The sequence below is a fragment of the Photinus pyralis genome, unplaced genomic scaffold, assembly GCF_008802855.1.
Source record: "Photinus pyralis isolate 1611_PpyrPB1 unplaced genomic scaffold, Ppyr1.3 Ppyr1.4_LG8, whole genome shotgun sequence".
In the NCBI taxonomy this organism is placed as follows: domain Eukaryota; kingdom Metazoa; phylum Arthropoda; class Insecta; order Coleoptera; family Lampyridae; genus Photinus; species Photinus pyralis.
In genome coordinates, this window is record NW_022170819.1 from 30,096,817 (window position 1) to 30,116,508 (window position 19,692).

Sequence of the window (19,692 nt, forward strand, 5' to 3'; positions counted from 1 at the left end):
CAATGGAATTTTTTAAGAAACCTCTGCCATAATCTCCAGTATCTATTTATAGCTTAGCGCCATTTAATCTAATAGATAATATTATATAGTAAGAAAAATCCTTCCATTTCTGGAGTAAAGTTTTCCCAATAGCGATGACAATTACCAGGTTTCTTGAAAGTTCAACTGACGTCAAGCGATATAAACAAAGTAATCTTATCGAATGTGTACCTAATTATAATAACGATTCTACTAAACGGTAAATATGGAAAATAATTATTAAACACGAAAAAGATAATTAATGTGACTGCGGTAATAACAAAATTTTTGTAATCTAAGGAGCCGTTACAAAAATGTGGACTAAGAAAGGATAAAAAAAACTTAATCTGACGTGTTGAAGATTAAAGATAAGAATACTATGTATATAAGTGAAGCGTAAGTGATAATTTTTAGTTGACAAAATGAGTAAATTACTCAGCATTCTGAGGTTACTTGCAGTTTCGGTGCTAATCAATTTCGCATCCATCACGATTTTGGTTATATTAAGGTTTAATGAATGGGATGTCGCTGCCACAATTGTATCTTGTAAGTAAAAACAGTGGTTATTTATATGTTATGACCTTGAACGAGAACGTCGCCTGAAATGTTGTTTTTATTTTAGTAACATTTAGCGTTGTTATAATTCTGATCGAGTTACTAAAAACGTCACCATCCAATGCAACGCGTCCATTGCTGAGACCGCTACTCGCCCTTTGTATAGTAATCGGAGGAGCTTCAGGTTTCTTCTGGTTCTTTCATTTAATACACAAACTGGGGCACTACCAAGGAGATATTGAAGGTAAATCTTTTGAAAGCCATTAAAGTGGAACTTACAGTGTACTTCCAGATACTCTTTGGACGTCAGCCACAATTCTACTGACATTTATAGTATCGATGCATTTGGTGGTAACCTCCTACAAAACGTCCAAGTACGTCTTGGTCGAAACGGCAGACCACGTCGATCACGTCGAAGGTGAAAAGCACGCGTCAATAACGCTATGGGCGCAGCAGTATTTCAAAAAGAAGCAAGCCAAAAAGGATGCCGTAGAGGAAAATCTCAACCCCGTATGACTTTTGGTTACGTTCGTGGTTTTGCTTAATGATCTGATCGAGTGTGTATTTATTAGTTTCGGTTTGCCGGAACGTTTATTTTGTACTTATTTCTACGAAAAATATTTATTATTATTTAATAGATTCATCTTTTCCTTAGTACAAACGGACACCCAGTTACCTACAACCTACAACTCACTAAAATTAATTGATTTAGATTTTTTTACCTTCACCATGTGCAAAGATGTTAGGGACATATCGAAATGTAGTAGATAAAGTAACGCAACCGTATCAAATCGTGACTACAGATTAGTGTTGATAAATCGTAACTACTTCAGGATGTGATATATTTATCACATTTTCGCGACAGTAACGGTATCAACATAGAGTACTTATTTACCCCATGGTATCAGTAAACTATTTTATGATGCTGATTATATTAGAACACGATCAAAGGTTTAGATTGGTAAAATTAAAAAAAGGTTGTAAATATTTGTTTATGTAACTAACATCGATAACAAATCGACTAATGCAGGTGGATCGACATATTTTGACTGGCAGTGTGTCATTAGTCTGATTATGTAAAACCTTACCTCAGTAAACCATAATATCTGAAACCCAACCTAACAAGTTTTTAAGAAAAAAGTTCGATGCCATTGCGACCCGTTATTTTTCGTTTCCGTATACCTAATATACTGCTGTGTGCAATGGCAAACTGTCATTAAGCGACCCACAAAATACCGGCTAACTCAAAACAAAGCAAACCTTTAAATTTGGAATTGTAATTATCTCCTCATAACTTGTGACACTCAATCAATTTCCAAAACATTCAAAGAATTAGGGGCACAAATTTTCATTAACTCCTGACAGAGTTCTTCGGCACAAAAAGAAAAATCTGACATAAAAACTATCCGAGTCGGATAACGGGTTCGACTAAACGCACAGTTAATTAACTGACCAGTTAATTAACTGACAAAGACAGAATTTATTCCACAAAACATAAAAGAAATTAAAACAACAATGTTGGAAGGAAGAACAGCATTTAGAGCTTGTTATTATTTCATTTATTTCAAAGAAAATTAAATCTTAATAATTTTTTAGTTTCGAGCTGATGGCAAAGAGTACATTTTTTTGCAAAAAAAAGCATTCGGTAGTATCCATGGAATCACAAAACCTCGTATTGACCGTCATCCAACAAAAAATTTCAGCGCCTCCGAACATGAAAGGTAAGAAAAGCAATCGACCAAACAAAATACTAGAAAATAGCATTCATACTGTTGATGCTTGCATAGAAAGTTTTCCCAAGAGATCATCGAATTATAGTCGGGAAAAATGAAGGAAGAACTCATTTATCACAGGAGCTTAATATTTCAAAGATGCATAGTTTATACTTAGACCGTGTAGTCGATTACTTATGGCAGTAACTACTTAGTTTCCATTTTGTAATTTAAAAAAATATGGTATAAGTAAGTGATTCATTTTCATTTACATCATTTGGGGTAAGTGCCAGGCAAGGGCCAAATTTAAAAAAAATCACACTGGTAATATTTAGGGTAATATTTTCCGAAAAAATCAAAAATCTCTTTTTTATGCGATTTGTAGTACTAATATCAACTTAAATCCAAAATATTATTTCGATTATTCAAAAAAGTTCTAACTTATCCAGTTTTATATCATTCTTATAGCTTTTAAAATTGTGACTTACCCGGTTTGTGCATAATTCTTTGTAACACCTGCATATCTAATTCACACATGTGCATTAATTAAATGTCTCCTAAACAATAAAACGTAACGACCAGATGTAACCTTTTTTAAATAACGCAAATTCGACCAGATCTATCTAAAGATCCACAAAAGTGATAAATTTAAACGAAAAAAATTGCGCGACTAACAAAACTTCCAAGAGGAAAAACAAATACGAAAATATAAATTCAAGTGGCATAAACCAACTTTGGTTTATTTATACAAAAACCCACCAATTTTGCACCTAAAAACTAAAATTATACCACAAACAGAGTGTCTGCAATAATTTGTGAGCTGTTAAGTTAATAGTAGTTAAAGTAAGTTTTGTGTTAGATTTATTAAAATGGTTCACCCGGTTTAATTAATTCATTCTCCATCGTACTTTTCCGTTACAGCATTTCTCACACGCGCGTTGGTAAGGGGGGTATTGCATTGGAGTGTAAAATGACACCCCACATTTTTAACAGAAATAAACGTTTCGTAGCACCCGGAATTCGAAACGAACAAATTCTCGATTATGTCGATCGGTCTGTCTGTGTGTCTGTACTCTAATTTCTTAGACATGAAAGGAAGGGGTGAAAAGCTTTTGGTCAGAATCGCGCATGCGCAAGTGTGTCAAAGTAACAAAACACTGTCAATTTGTCTAGTTTTCGCGTTATTAATGGCTACTTTATGGATGGGATTAAGGTCGCAATGGGAAATCAGAAGGTGCAGTTCGTCAACGTAATATGTTGTAACGAGAGCATTTAGGTTTGGGTATAATTTTTTGAAATTTTCTCACAGAAATAACTGAATTAGTATTGTTAAAACTGTAAAAAGTGTCAAGTTTAGAAGTGTCTTCCCAAACGAATTTTGATCATCTAGGATTGGAAGTACAAAAGACACTAACCAATGAAAATTTAGAGATCCTCATTTTCAGTGGTAATCCATAATATTATGCTCGTTCAAAAATTTTTTGAGAGGGGGATTGGGACCTTCCATGGATTCACTTTTTGCTATTCATGGCGATCACTACGATGATCTAGAAAAGAACGCATTCGCGTTGTGGTATTCAAGGCGACCAGTACAGTGGCCCTAGTGTGATTTTCGTTTTTGTCGTTGAGGTGAGGTGAGGTCAGAACTGAACAACATTTTAAGGTCACGCTTAAAAGGGTTGAACTGTTTTAACCGGGAATCGAAAGTTCCGAAATTTACGGAAAATTCCTAGCTCGTGTTAAAAGTTAATGTGAATTGTAAATTCGTGTATTTATTTGTAAATTTTGGTACGAGGATATTATTTTAAATTAAAGAATAATAAAAGTTCCAGTGGCACAATCGAATTTAAAAACGTAATCCGACTGTCGTATCCTGTTAAAATGTGAAGTAAAAAGGACAATTTATTAGTTTTTAACAAAAAAAATAGGCTCATTGTCTCAGCGCGTTCAATTACGGCGAAGTTAAATGTAAACTTATCATATTTCGAGAAAAAACATTTTTTCATGAATTACAATTAAGTTATACGACATAGAAACGAAAGTTTCCCTTTTTTGAAAAAGATCAATAGAGTTATCTGTGAAATTTATGACTGTATTCACTAAATTCCGTGTTAGTTTTAAAAGTTGCAACCAGTGAAGAAAATTTCCTGCTCAATAAGGTCAATAACAAACCCCAACGTTTCGTTACCTCCGAAATTTTCCCCGGAGCGTGAAATTTGAAGGAGATTTTAAGACAGCAACGGTTTTCAACATTCAATTAGTAGTTATAAGCACTTTGTTCCATTGTACAACAAAACCGTCTGTCGGAGAACGTCGATATTTTAAATAGAATCCAGTGGCGTAGCAAAAAATGCACAGGTTTTTTCTTTTTTGTTGTCATACTGATAGAAGTGTTGGCAACAAGCGGATTTTATATGCATTTAAATAAATTTTGTCACTGCCATGTACATTTGTTACAGACTGCAGGTATTGGCTTAACGTTTTAGAGCAACGAATTTTTATTTTTAAAATTAGTTCGCATATTTTCCGTCGGTGGTTGATGGCACTGTTGTCACTCAAAAACAAACGCAGTTTGATACCCTTCATGGGGTAGCTCCAAAAGACAATAATGGAAGCTTCTTTAAACGAACCAAAGGGGGCTGGGAGCGTTTCGGATAACTGATAAAACTTATTTTTAAATTCAAACTGAAACAAGCATAGGAAAGGTAAAAATATCTCTAATAAAATTTTAAAAATGACCTTTTAATACATAAAGTAAAATGGAATGATAATTTGATGTTTTTCGGTCACTCTGACGGTTAATAGAGTTTTGTTTAATAAAGTTTCTACTACAATGTTAAAAACACCCAAGTAAAAATGATATGTGCAATAATTAGTACCTTTTGCAGGGGCAAATCCGTCGCTATCTCTAAATATTGCGGAAATAAAAGGGAAGGAAAGGAAAAAGGAGGAAAGGAAAGATCTACACTCTCGTTGTCATTTTTTGTAGCACGAAATTGTTTAGATACATTATTTTACAACGTTCGAAGTTAAACAACAGCGACCCTAAAATAATAAAAAGTGCTCTACCTTTTGCCGAATTGGCCCATAACGTTGAAGCATTAAATAAATTGACACATTCAAAAATTAATCGCTATTTTAAGTTCTAAGGGTATAAATCGTGGTCCACTCGTTCTACAAAGTATGTTTATTTTGCTTTCTAGATAAAATGCTGTTTCTCCCATAAAGAGCTCGACGATTAACTCTATGGTACTGGCCTTTTTTACTTAAATCTGAAAGTCTTACCTAAATCCCAAATAAAGATAGAAATTTAATCCCACAATTCGTTCCGTAATTCCTTATGCCCCAAATGTAAGCATAATGTGTCACCGTTGTTATCTTGCTTTTGATAACAACGTTCAAATACTATCGACCTTGAGTAGTTTCATTGCACATTTTCTTGGCATTTTGGATGATACATAAACCTGCAGCGAATGAGTCATTTATTTTGCAACATGTTACATCCGATAGGTACGTGAACGTTTGGCTGTTAAGTTGCACATTGTACAAATGGCATATTTTTCATATTGAACCGAATGGATTTTTACCGCGTGAATCGTGATGGAGGTTTATAAATGGATAAAGAACTTGATATGTGAAGTGGATACCTACCTAACGTGACCAACAAAATTAGAACTCTGTTTTAAAAAAAACTACTATTGCATATCAATTTTGGAATCTCCATTTCTAAGTTCAATCCGAATCATACTTTACTTTCCCTTTCCAACAATAAATATCAAGACATAGTAAAACTTTCATTAAAACAGCAGAAATAAGTAATTGAAAGAAGTGTAAAGAGTGAGATAAGATATGTCCATCGCTTTTGGTTTGTGCAGTGACACATTCTTTAACCAAAAGAAACAATGAATCATGGCCAAAAGTAGATCAAAATGTGTTATAATTAAAGAAATTGGAAATTTCTTACCTTTTCTGTTGCACCATTGACCGGGTAGCATCATGGTCCATAACCATTTTACACCCACTTAAAGCACAATTGAACATTTATAACGATCGTACGATTTGACGTGCACACTAAAACGCGAACCAGTCACAATTAAAATTCGGCCTTCTTATCAACGCAAACTGGTTTACTTTACCTATAAGTTTCTAACGTGTGATTGCGCACTTGCAATTTTATTTTGGAAAAGAGGACTACATTGTAACTTTAGATTTTTAAATCCGGATAAGAAAGCGGGTGGATGTCAAATAACATTCTGTTAACAGATTTGACATCCACCCCTTTCTTAGCCGGATTTAAAAATCAAAAGTTAAAAACAATCTAGTCCACTTTTTCAAAATAAAATTGCAAGAGTTTTTTTATACGAAGAGCGTTTCCAAGCGTACGGAATTTGAACATTGTTTTTTCCCAATTGTGTGATGTTACATTTTTACTAATAACTTGCATACCTAGTGTTTGGCGTCAAGTAGTATACGAGATTCAAAAGTGTATCAATCAATTAATCTTTATTGACGCCATTTGGCAAAAACTTTGTACGATAAATCAACTACAAAAATATATAATCCATTCCTCTCCTCTTCTCCCCTCTTCCAGCACTTCATTCGTGCTTTCCCTTGCTCTTTCCATCTCTTTACATTCCCATAGTATATGCTCTATATATTCCTCTTTTTCTCCACAAATTCTACATCAATCCTTCTTCTTTTCTCCATTTCTCCTTTGCTCTCTTCTCGTTCTCACATCTAAACCTCGCTATTATCTTGATATTTTTCATCTTTACCTTACGTATTTCGGCAACCACTCCCTTATTAACTTATTTGTTGCACCTGTACTGGCTCCTCGTGAGCTCTCAATTTTCACCCTCTCTGTTGCTTTTTTAAGTTCATCTTCCATCCTTTACCCTATTCCTCCCCTCCTTTCGACATCAGCCTATCTGTAACAATTTCTTTCATAATATATTTTACTTCGTTCCTAAATATTTAAATTCTCTTATTTCTTCCATCCATTTGTATCCTATCTCATATTTTTCTACTCCTCCTCTGTACTCCTTCCTATTTCACCTCACCAAATAAAAGCTCATCCATCGTCCTTGCGATTTTCTCTACCACTTGAATACCCTATGCTCATAATGTTTGAATGCGCTTCTCTACAAAGATCCATAATTTTAGAAAAAAACCTTGCGATCGCCAATAAAAAACAGAAACAAAGGCTGTATAATTTGTATCTTTATATACACCTGGCGCTTGGTTGCAGTTACATCTACTATCTCTCTGTTTGCATTTCTATTTTCAAAACGGGCTGATAGTGTTAGTGGCGCCAGTGTATTTACAAACGTATCACTAAGGAGTAACACCTATTTTGAAATAAAAAGGCTTGCGGCTGTCGGCGTAGAGCAAATATTGAGCTGATAACATCAATGTAGGTGGTAAAGTGTAAATACTTGCAAATGACTTACGTTAATTACTATGGGATTAACTTAGGTTGTGTTCGGCGCCTATCCGGTTTTAAAATAAACCAATTTACACCAGATACAATCTGAGACAGTAATGTTAGGAGATTTGTGAGAACTGTCCAAAATACCGTTTAATTTGTCACTGAGATAATGTAGTTTAACGTTTTAACTCATAATTCCTATTATAGCCTGAGTAGGAGATGGTCTTAGAGATTATAAGTATTGCACAAGGTATTTTTAAAAGGTAAATATTTACAAAGAAACATAAACAAGCGAATGGAAAATTACTAAAAATGGAGGCTCGTGTTGTACTAGCCAGTTGCCAACCGATGTGCTTCTACAACATTCATTGTTAAAATCAAAATTATCATCTCTTGACTAACGAAGAAACATACCTATGGATCTGTCATATGCAAAGTTCCTGTTCTTCCTGATATTGAACTTAATTTGGATGCACGAATATACCCTTTGCTATATTTTTTTGTGTTTGCTCAATGTATGTGTTAATAGAATCAAAGAAGTGTAATTTTTTCCACTTCTGCTATTTCTTCATGCTATAGTGACTTTTAGAAATATTTATTTTTCTGTCGACATAACCCATAGATTTTCTATATGTTTTGGAGGCAAGACTATAGTCTTTGCCAAAAATATTGATAGAATGATTAATTTATAGATAGATATAAAATCTCAGTTATATGGTTTATTTTTCCTTCCCTCCCTTAGATATTTGGAAACTCCTTCGTTATTAGCTCCTTGTATCTTCTGTTTCCTCGTGAATTCTAGAGATTTTTCTTTCTGTTGCTGAATTTGTATAGCTTGGTCCTTTTTGTAAGTACTTCTTCCATCCTTTCCCCTACTCCTCTTCTCATTTTAATCTTTGCCCATCCGTATCCTTTTCTTTCATAATATTTCTTCTTTGCTCCCATCAATTTGCTTTTGTGGCAACCCTTCTTTCAACACGCTCTCGTCTACTCTCCTTTCCTCGAATCTTACCGACCTGCCCGATTCATTCCTTATCTTATCCATTTTTATTTCCTTCTCTAATATGTAATTTGGCGTCGTTCCGTTTATAATCCCAGTACCCAATGGTAATATCTTCTTTATTGCATTGCTTCGAATTCATTCCATTTTTCCCATCCACACATCTCCGTTCCATATACACACATTTCTTATCACAACCTCTCCTTTTTGCATAGTTCTCTTATTTGTGTTTGCCTCATTATTTCGTTGCATTTGGTATGCTAAATATTTAAACACTCGTACTTTCTCTACTATTTCCTCCCTCCCTTTCCCGTCCTCCATCTTCCACAACTATCTCCCTTATTCCCATTGTACCTACTTTCCCTTTTCTCTCTGCACGTTTCTTTCTTCATAAGTCAACCCATCATCTATGTATATCCTGCCTCCCAGTAACTTTGCCTTATTCGTCATAATTTCCCTCTCCTTTTCCCATGTTATTTCCGCGACTATTAATCCTCTTTTACGTACTCCTGTACTGTAGGTTTTCTTTCGGCCATTCCTCCCGTGCCCTCTTATTATTTCTCCCTTCGTCAATTTTTCTATTACTTTTTCCATGTTTTCCACTCCCCATCCCATAAATTCGCTCTCTCCCCCTCTTTCAATTCTGCGCTCTCCTTTCTTACTATTCATAAACAATTTCAAATCAATCCTCCTCTTTTACCTCTTTTCATCTTCTTACTATCCTGACTCATCAACGTCCGCGTTAATGGCCTCCTCAGACTGCAGGTCGAAGGCATTCGCACCTCTCAGTCTCTTCAGAATGTGTCTTACTATTATAATAAATATTGAATATTATATAATTGAATATTCAGTGATATTCATTAAGAAGTAGACATGGGGATTTGCGAGTATTGTTTCTCCCTCTATTTACTGTTAAATGGCAATATCTCTGAAAATCACCTAATCTTATGCAACCAAAATAACGTCTTAAACCTTTGGCTTCCGTATTATTATTTTTGCTAGAGTGCGTTGTATTCAACTGAAGAAAAAGTTGATATAGGGCAAATACCAAAGCAGAATCCCATAAGCAACTTAAGGGAAATAGCGGCCGAATTTAATACATCTCCATCATAACCTGAATTTTGCTAAAATCCTTCCACAAAATAGTACTCCATTTTATAGGCACTTCACATAGCTCGAGCTGGTGACATGAGAAAGAGAGACCACGATTCGAGATTTATGAAACTTTTGGGCGCCCGAAGTCGACTACCCCTCGAAGATGCGCGCCTGGCACAAAATGATTTATTTAGCCCCTAGAAAATAAAGCAGAATTCCATCACGCAAGACTTGGGCGCATTTACAAGATCTTTCCGGCGACACCAATTTGAAAACAATCGGACCAAATCTGTAGAAGAAGATAGGAAAAAACTGAAAAATCAGCACGTTGGTAAACCACGCGCGGGGATGGCGCCCAGATGTCGTCGACCCCACAGCATGTAGCCCCGTCCCGTACCAATGTAAAAATAATCGGACTAAAACTGTAGAAGAAGTTAGGAGAAAACGAAAAATCAGCACGTTGATGAACCACTCTCGGGAGCCGCCCGTCCCTAAAATTGTTAATTACATGGTCCCGGTTGGTACAAGTACACTCTTCGTCTTTCTACAAGCGTTCTTCTACGGGTTCTCATTTGCTGCCAGCCAGCCAGCCGGCTAAAGTGAGATTAAAGCCGCCCTCAAACAAATTGAAAAGATGTGCTAAAATAAGTGTGTCAAGTATGGAGAAACAGTAACTGTAGTCCGTGTTCTATTCAAATAAAATTGATCTTGCCCAAGAAAAACGGAATTATGTATGGAGAGATTACATTTGTTTCTTAAACTTGTTTGGGACCGCATCACTGACCACATTCAGTGTAAAATTGAAGAGAAAATGATTATGTTCTTTGGCATGGCGCCAACTAGCGGATTTCAAATGTTTGCTTGATTTCTTCTGTGTTTTAGCTCCAAACTTGCATAATTAGCAACAAGCCCACAAAGGTAAGTAATTAAGTTACATAAAGTTTTTATGGCACTCAGGGGTTTAATCTGAGCCCTTTGAGTGCAGGGTAACTATCCTTTCGGGTTCTACTAAGCAGAGACGTTTATATGATTAGACATCTAGCATCCCACCATGCGCACAACTGGAAAATTATGGTTAATTGTTAGGGATAAAATGGGATTATTAACCCCTGAGTCCACCCCCAACCCACTCGTCCGATACCAACACAAAATCCAGTTTCTGGCTGGTTGCTTTATTTTTTGTTGTTCTAATCCTAGCTGAGCAACCGATGTTATACCTTTTTGTTGGAGAGGGAGGGGGTAATAAATTATTGTTTATTAGTTATAGACTAGAAACCATTTTCCTTTTTTACCAAAAATCGACTACACCAAAATTTCTCGGGAAAACACTTTTTCTTATTAATTTTGGGGCGTAGAATCCAAAACAATTCGTACTTTTTGGATTAGACTTCTCAATCAAAAGTTATAGATTAGAAACCAATTTCGAAAAAAAATTCAAAGGGCTGTAACTTTTAAACTAGTAGCCCAATCTTGGAACTGTTTGAAATTATGGATTCTACAGGCCACATTCTATAAGAAATTTTTTTTTCCGGGTCGATCTGAGACAATTTTTTTTTTCGGGGCTCAAAAAAAGGTAGTGTATAACCTTCCTTTTTTACCAAAAATCGACTACACCAAAATTCCTCGGGAAAACACTTTTTCTTATTAATTTGGGTGCGTAGAATCCAAACCCATTCGTACTTTTTCGATCAGAATTCTCAATCAAAAGTTATAGACTAGAAACCAATTTCGAAAAAAAAATTCAAAGGGCTGTATCTTTTGAACTAGTAGCCCAACTTGGAACGGTTTGAAATTATGGATTCTACAGGCCACATTCTATAGGAAAATTTTTTTTTCCGGGTCGATTTGAGACAATTTTTTTTCGGGGCTCAAAAAAAGGCAGTGTATATATAACCTTCCCTTTTTACCAGAAATCGACTACACCAAAATTTCTCAGGAAAACACTTTTTCTTATTAATTTTGGTGCGTAGAATCCAAAACAATTCGTACTTTATCGATCAGACTTCTCAATCAAAAGTTATAGACTAGAAACCAATTTCGAAAAAAAATTCAAAGGGCTATAACTTTTGAGCTAGTAGCCCAATCTTGGAACTGTTTGAAATTATGGATTCTACAGGCCACAATCTATAGGAAATTTTTTTTTCCGGGTCGATCTGTGACAATTTTTTTTTCGGGGCTCAAAAAAAGGCACCTTCCCTTTTTACCAGAAATCGACTACACCAAAATTTCTTGGGAAAACACTTTTTCTTATTAATTTGGGTGCGTAGAATCCAAATCAATTCGTACTTTTTCGATCAGACTTCTCAATCAAAAGTTATAGACTAGAAACCAATTTCGAAAAAAAAATCAAAGGGCTGTAACTTTTGAACTAGTAGCCCAATCTTGGAACTGTTTGAAATTATGGATTCTACAGGCCACATTCTATAAGAAATTTTTTTTCGGGTCGATCTGAGACAATTTTTTTTTCGGGGCTCAAAAAAAGGCAGTGTATAACCTTCCTTTTTTTTTAACCAAAAATCGACTACACCAAAATTTGCAGCACGTCCTTCGACCTGCTTACCCGGGCGGTTTCATTTGGGTTATTGTATGTTCAAAATCCCAGATCTTTGTATAACAAATACCTTTAATGTTAATTCCAAAATAAAGGGATTTTGGTACTCATTACAGTACAGTTATCAGTACACGATCTATCCAAGTGGGGTTGGGCACGATCGATTCCAAATGAAAAGTGGGTGCCCAAATGGGCCGAGAAACCCAAGCACAAGAGGCAACCGCCGCAAAGTTGGATTTTGTGTTGGTATCGGAGGAAAGGAATATTAATAGCCCCCGAAGTCAATTAACTAACAGTTAACTATAATTTGTCTGTTTTGGGCATGGAGAGGCTGTTTAGTCCAGGTATACAAACCATAACTAACGTAGCTACATAGCAGCACAAAAATGGATAGACAACCCGCACTGAAAGGGCCCAGATTATTCCACTGAGTGCCATTAACACGTATGTGACAGAGCTGAAACACTGAAAACATCATACGAATATAAAACTGGTTCGTTAGCGCCTGAATCTGTAGGCAACTCCTCCCATATGTGTGTCTGTAACCGACCCCAAATATTCTAAACGTGTTTTCACAACAATGGAGCATAGTAAAGTAAAAAAAAAAGGTCCAGTCATTACCAACCAACATTTTCATCTCCCTCCCCCAACGAGGGTTCCAGGGGCAGATGAGCGTGGCGCTACGCCTTAACATTAAGAGGATGGGTTCCGCTGTTGGAGCTTCTGCAGTGGTTTGCCGACTGGAATCGCCACGTGAGATCGTGAGGTCACGTGGTGATTTTTCGTTAACCGCTTGTTTGTTTAATTATTTTTGTAGCTGAAAAACAACGTGTGGTAATTAAATTATGTTTACTATTACGAAAAATAACAGAGGAACCGTCGTATTTTTTAGAAATTTTACAAAAATCTTAAAAATCGGCAAAGGGATACCCAAAAACCCTGCCAAAAACCATTCGACTAGAAAACAGAACCAACCCAATAAGCAATTAAAAACGGCCACAATTGAACCCGATATTTTAAAGGCTACTTTCCCTTTCTCCGTAAGATGAACAATTGTACACACACGTGAGGTATAAATTTGTTCCGGAAGCCCTATTCCGAAAATTCACCCTCAAGTCAATTTTCCCTGTCCACAGAAATAGGATGGAATTTTAAAGTTGAGAGAGAGAGAGAGAGAGAGAGAGCATTTATTTCAACCACGAATGTGGTGTAACTGTCACACAATAACAACATAAATAAAAAACACAATAAAGTACAATAAATAATATAAATATATCTATAAAAAAGAAATGTAAATAGGTATATATATTAAAATTTATTTATATATATATATTTTTTTTTTAAATATGACTAGCATTTTTGATATTCGTAAAGAAATCATCCAGTGTGTATAGCACCATTGATTGAAGAATTTTTCTAATTTGGTTTTTAAAAGGAGCCAACATTGTAATACATTTGACATGTGCCGGAAGGACATTATAAAATCTCACCCCCATCTGTAGGTAGGACGAGTTATGCACCTTACTTTTTGATCTCATTATAGAAAAGTTATTTTTCGTTCTCGTATTATATGAGTGGTTATCACAATTTAATGAAAATAATTTTTTGTTTTTGAATACGAAACATAAACATTCAAGCACATATAATGAATAGACGGTTGCAATCTGAAAGTTTTTAAAATACGGTTTGCAGGATTCCCGTTTCTGTAGCGAAAACATTACCCTGATTGCTCTTTTTTGAATCTTAAATATGCTAGCAATTCTATAACTAGTAGCATTTCCCCATAATGAGATACCGTACCGCACCTTACTTTCAAATATTGAATAGTAGATTTGCAAAAGGGTTTTATGGTCACATAAATTTTTACAACGGGACAATGCGAAAATCGATGAATGTAATTTTGCTCTCAGATGGTCAATGTGATCTTTCCAACTAAGTTCTGTGTCTATAATAACTCCTAAGAAGGTACAGGATTGACACCTTTCTAATTGAACTGACTGGTAACGCAGTGGAGCGATATCCAAACCCATATTTTTCTTATAAAGAAGAATTTTTGTTTTTTCCAAATTGAGTAAAAGTTTATTTGCATTAAACCAATTAATAAGAGTTGATAACGCACGTTTTAAATTAATTTCTAACTCTTCTTCAAAACAAGCCACACTCACACTAGTGTCATCTGCATATGTGGTGATATCACATGAAGATGGATCGAAGCAGTTAAATAGGTCATTAATAAAGATTATAAATAATATAGGACCAAGGATAGATCCTTGGGGTACACCATACTTGATTGGTTTTAATTCGGATGCAACTTCAATAATTTGTCCCGGGGAAGAAATTTTCTCAACTGCAACATATTGTGACCTATCACTAATAAAGGATCTCAATAAATTTAGCGTCACGCCTCTAATGCCATATGAGTATAGCTTGTCCAGTAACAAGTCATGATCAACCAGATCGAAAGCCTTCGACAAATCACAACTTATCGATGCTACAACCTTGCCATTATTATGCGCAGTGCGTATGTAGTGTAACATACTTTGTAAAGCTGTGGTAGTTGATTTATTTACTCTATAGCCATGTTGTGAACTATTAAACAATTTATGGGTTTCCAAAAAGGCAATTAATCTAACTTTTATGAGAGATTCTAGTATTTTCGATACGGAATTTAAGATCGAAATTGGTCTATAATTTTGTGGTTCTGATTTAGATTTTGATTTGTGAAGTGGGTTAATTTTTGCAATTTTACCATGGCTTGGAAAAGTCCCAGAAGAGAAAGAAAGGTTAATTACATTAGTAAATCAAAGGTTGATATATTTCATCAAACACTTCTTTATATATTTTTATAGGAATACCATCGTGACCGCAAGCTAACGTATTATTTAAATTATTTAGAATATTGAACAATTCAGTTTTTGTGACAGGCAGCAAATAGAAAGAATTTGGTGATGATGGGATAACTTTCGTAGTTTCGTATGTTGGAGGTATGTTTATTCTACATTCATGCGCAACGGAAGCAAAATAGTCATTGAAAATATTAGCAACGTGTTCAGAATTAGTAATAACCTTGCCATTTTGGTTTAAAGAAATAGATGTAGTTGATTGAGGGCGAGCTTTCTTAATTTCGACCCTTGGAGCCTAGCTCTCGTACACGATTGTGTCTTGGGTTCGTGGTGAACGACTATTTCATCAGCGGCCAGTCTTCTAAGGTAAATTTTCCTGGAAGTAGGGAAACATTCTTTGAAGGCAAATTCATAGTTTTTCCTCGAGTTTTTCTTGTACATTTTATGATGAAATCCTCTTGGTGACGGGGACGAATGTTCCGATTTCATATTGCGGAGGCAGGGGCGCACTATTCAGGGGGAATTTACTGGGAAACGATTTATCTTTGGGACGACTACCCTGAAGGCGCATTTCCGAAGGCAAAAATGTATGGGATCAAACTTTCCGGAAAGAATTTTCCTACAATTTTTATCGAGACTTTGATATTTCCTTCGCTTATTTAAAAATTGTATACCTGGAAGTAAATTAATTAGACGAATATGGAACCTGAAGTAAACAATTAAATCTACGATTTACCCCCGTAATAGGTACCTCTCAGAGCTCAGCTTGTGGAGAGACCATCAGATGAATGCAGCAAGTGTGCAAAGCTTCAATTGCACTACTGAGTTTCACGCTATATGCGCGTGGATAATAATAATAAATTAATTAACAATGAAAATTAGATAAGTAGGTAGTATACATTTCCGACTTTCTACTTGCAAAACATTACTGTACGTTTATAGGACTAGTTAACTCTGGTACTTACTTTTAAGTCCCATAAAGATTACAAACCGCTGAATACACTCAAATTCAGGGCATTTTGAAACAAATACTTGATCCAGCATTTAAAAATGAACTTTCTGGGCTTCATATGTACCTACTTATATGCAAACGCGCAGTCATAACAAATACTCGTTACTTTATGTAATTACCTTTCTGTTTGCCTATTTATACCACATGAATTTAAATTGTTTTGAAAACCTTCACATTAATTCCATATAGGTAGTAAATGTTGAGCGATATCGCAAATCACACGGCCGATATTTGTCTGAGTTGCCTTTACAAATTCGTCTTTTCCCAGTGTTTTGGGGCCCTGAAGGATTTTGCAAAATATGAACCTGGTACGTTTCCATGTAACACTCACGTATTTGATGATACTTCACCATAAAAATTATGAGGTATTGTAAAACGTCCCGAGCAAATATTGAACTTTCCTCACAGGCTATAATGATAACTGATAAACCGTGAAACCAGAATGAAAGTGAAGCTAAGTGAAATGAAGGGCAGTCGCAGCATTCTCTACTTACTGATTTATCTATTGGTTACAAATGCGGCATCGCTTACATTTGTAATCGTTTCGTATTATGAGATTTGGTATATAGTCGCCTCTAGTATATCGGGTAGGTATACCGTAGTAGGAAATTTGAACTAAACGCATAGTTTCAGCATTAAGCAGCATTTTCGTTTTTTACGTTGAGCTGATTCTAAAGCCGCAAGTGTTAGACGCGATAATTAAAAAGAAACTTACCGCCCTCATGGTATTAGGTGGCTCAGGGGGATTTTGCTGTTTCTTCTATCTATTCTACACGGTCATAAACTTTCAGGACGATATTCTAGGTAATTTACATCGTTGGTGCTTATCCAAAATGCGAGTGCTTTTAGATTTTGCTTTGGATACTATGGGTGCCTTATTACCTCTCTTGGTTTCAATATGCCTAATCATAGTTGCACACAATCTATACAAACGTAGAGAAGTAGCAATTTCCAAAAATGGGAAGAAGAATAGCATTAGTTCGGGGCCATACATAATTGAGATGCAGCCCTAAGGTGTCAATGCGATAACCTTTATCATGGATTTCTTGCAAATACTGTATGGCTAATGTCATACTATAGGCAATTTGCCGTACAACCGCGTTATCTGACCATACTATTTATATTATACTTTAGCCAACAAACTGAATTGTTTCCCCAGACACGTTATACGAAATTAGCGTGCATATAATTTACCCAATAAACGCTTAGCACACAAGACGATTTAATGTAAAACTATCGTCCGAACTTTTCCAATTTCAGCATCACATGACCAAATCCAGATACTTTCACAGAAATCGATTTCTAAGCGTTGTATGGTAATGGACTGTGGATAATGTCACTTTTCCATACCATTCAATTATTTAACATGCACTTGCTATCTTTCTACATTCGTGAACGGCTACTCCGAATTAGGTTTTCCTGCAGTTTTCCTAATTCGTAAGGTAAATACCGGACTTGTATAGACCAACTTAAGACCTTCTGCAGAGGCACCTCTAAATGGCATTATGCGGGTCACTCTGTAATTGGGCGCATGCCTGTTGAGGGCCCAAAACAAGAGAGGGATAAAATTAAAATTAAAATTAAATTAAATCAAAAAGCACATGCACTAAACTAGGTATAGGGAATTCTTTTGGTCTACTGCATTTAAACATTCAAGGGTTGGCTAACAAAATGCTAGACTTTGAAATTTTTTTGTCTCAGTACACAAATTTGGATGTTTTGTGTGTAAATGAACACTGGCTGGCTCATGATGATCAAATAATTACCTGTCAGATTGAAAATTATGTAGTTGGCAGTGATTTTAATCGCAAGTAAGTAGAATGCCGACACTTACCCCCACCACTTTCTGTGACGTCACGGAGACCTTGGGTTTTTCCCAAGGTCGTGGCCTTGGGTTTTTCCCTGACCTTGGGTTTTCCCAAGGTCGTGACCTTGGGTTTTTCCCAAGGTCGTGGCTTTGGGTTTTTCCCAAGGTCGTGGCTTTGGGTTTTTCCCAAGGTCGTGGCTTTGGGTTTTCCCCAAGGTCGTGGCCTGGGGTTTTCCTCAAGATCATGGTTTTGAGGTTTTTCCAAGATCGTGACTTTGGTACAGGATCATGGTCTTGGATCCTGCGGCAGGGTTGTGATTATGGATTCTGGATCAAGGTCGTGGTCTTGGATGCTGAGTTGAGATTGTGTGATTTGGATTCTGGGATTTGAGTTTGGACTAAAATTGTGCTCTGGGATTTTCCTAGCGAATTTAAAAGAGAGAGGTGTAGAGAAAAATAAGAGATGCTGTATTACAAACCTAATCTAAGTACATACTCTTAGAAAATGGTAATCCATACATTTCAAATTTTACAAAGAAGAAGAAGAGGAAAAAGCAAAGCGAGAAGCAAGCAAAACAAGAAAATATTTGTGTACTTACTTTTTCTTAGTTTTTGTTTGAAAATCCTTGTTTTTTCCAAGTTTATCCACACACACACACACACCTCCCTAACACATAAGAAAGAGAGAGATGCACAGATTAGCACTGTATAATTACGTAAACTGCAGTAGATTATGCGAGGCTAATAAAACTTGTAACAATACGTTAGGTGATGTTAAGGAGTCGGTAGTCAAATACTAACTGAAATTAGAGCGTACATTTCTTATTTGGGTATTTCCCGAGGCCATTGCAATGGGTTTCCTCAAGTCATGGCCTTGGACTATGAACTTGTCGTAGCATTGGGTTTTTCCCAAGGTCATGGTCTTGGACTTTGACCTCCCCAAGGTCATGGTCTTGGACTTTGACCTCGAGTTTTTCCAAGGTCGTGGTCTTGGACTTTGACCTCGAGTTTTTCCAGGGTCGTGGTCACGTAGTCGACCGCTATGCTTTAAACCATATTTATGAACCTCACTCAAAAGGGATACTTTTTTATAAAAAATCAACCGATCTTTAAACGATTTTAACTTGTCTTTATTAGTATCAACCCTTAAATGTAAACAAATTTATATTACAAAACGTAGCAGTATACAATAAACGGATGATGTCGTCGTTAGACTTTAAGTTATCATTAAACATGTTTACAAAATCGCTAGTGGCAACATTATTCATTTTAAAAACTAAGTACATCAAGCAATATTGGCCACAAAAAGTCGAAAGGGGATGTTGTAACATTTTATAGTTACATGTAAAACGTCTAGAGTTGGCTTTCAAAAATTTTAAATGAAGGCCACATGGAGACCTTCCGAAGGAATCAAAGAATTCGCCAATTCCATCTTTATCGATGTAGATAGCGTTCCAATGTTGACCAGGTCTGGTGGAAACATCTGTATTGACTATAAGTCCATATGGACGACGAATAAATTTTGGTAATTTATCAGCTGCAAAAACACCAGGCCTTACAGAATCCTGTATGTGATTCAGGGCTCGTTGAAGTTCTAGGGAATTCATCGGTGGAGCTAATTTGGGTCCATTCGTATAGCATTAAAGCGTTTTCTTGCGAGCACATTAAAGT

The 19,692-nt window shown here is 35.9% G+C and overlaps 3 protein-coding genes across 3 annotated transcripts in view; 2 read left to right on the forward strand and 1 right to left on the reverse strand.

The window, feature by feature from the left end:
* LOC116178230 (kielin/chordin-like protein) overlaps window positions 1-6,389 on the reverse strand; it is a 178,262-nt gene extending 171,873 nt beyond the window's left edge. The window contains exon 1 of the mRNA XM_031497676.1: window positions 6,250-6,389. Within this exon, the coding sequence (XP_031353536.1) occupies window positions 6,250-6,283 (34 nt within the window). The 5' untranslated portion in view covers window positions 6,284-6,389. The remainder of the gene's footprint in view (window positions 1-6,249) is intronic.
* Window positions 414-1,210, forward strand: LOC116178235. Its single transcript, XM_031497681.1, has 3 exons — window positions 414-564; window positions 641-817; window positions 866-1,210. The coding sequence occupies exons 1-3, from the start codon at window positions 441-443 to the stop codon at window positions 1,087-1,089; spliced, it is 525 nt and encodes a 174-aa protein (XP_031353541.1). The 5' UTR covers window positions 414-440; the 3' UTR covers window positions 1,090-1,210.
* Window positions 6,390-16,659: 10,270 nt separating the features above from the next.
* Window positions 16,660-17,422, forward strand: LOC116178237. The gene is made up of 3 exons (XM_031497683.1): window positions 16,660-16,801; window positions 16,848-17,018; window positions 17,064-17,422. The coding sequence occupies exons 1-3, from the start codon at window positions 16,678-16,680 to the stop codon at window positions 17,225-17,227; spliced, it is 459 nt and encodes a 152-aa protein (XP_031353543.1). The 5' UTR covers window positions 16,660-16,677; the 3' UTR covers window positions 17,228-17,422.
* The last annotated feature ends 2,270 nt before the right edge of the window (window positions 17,423-19,692 follow it).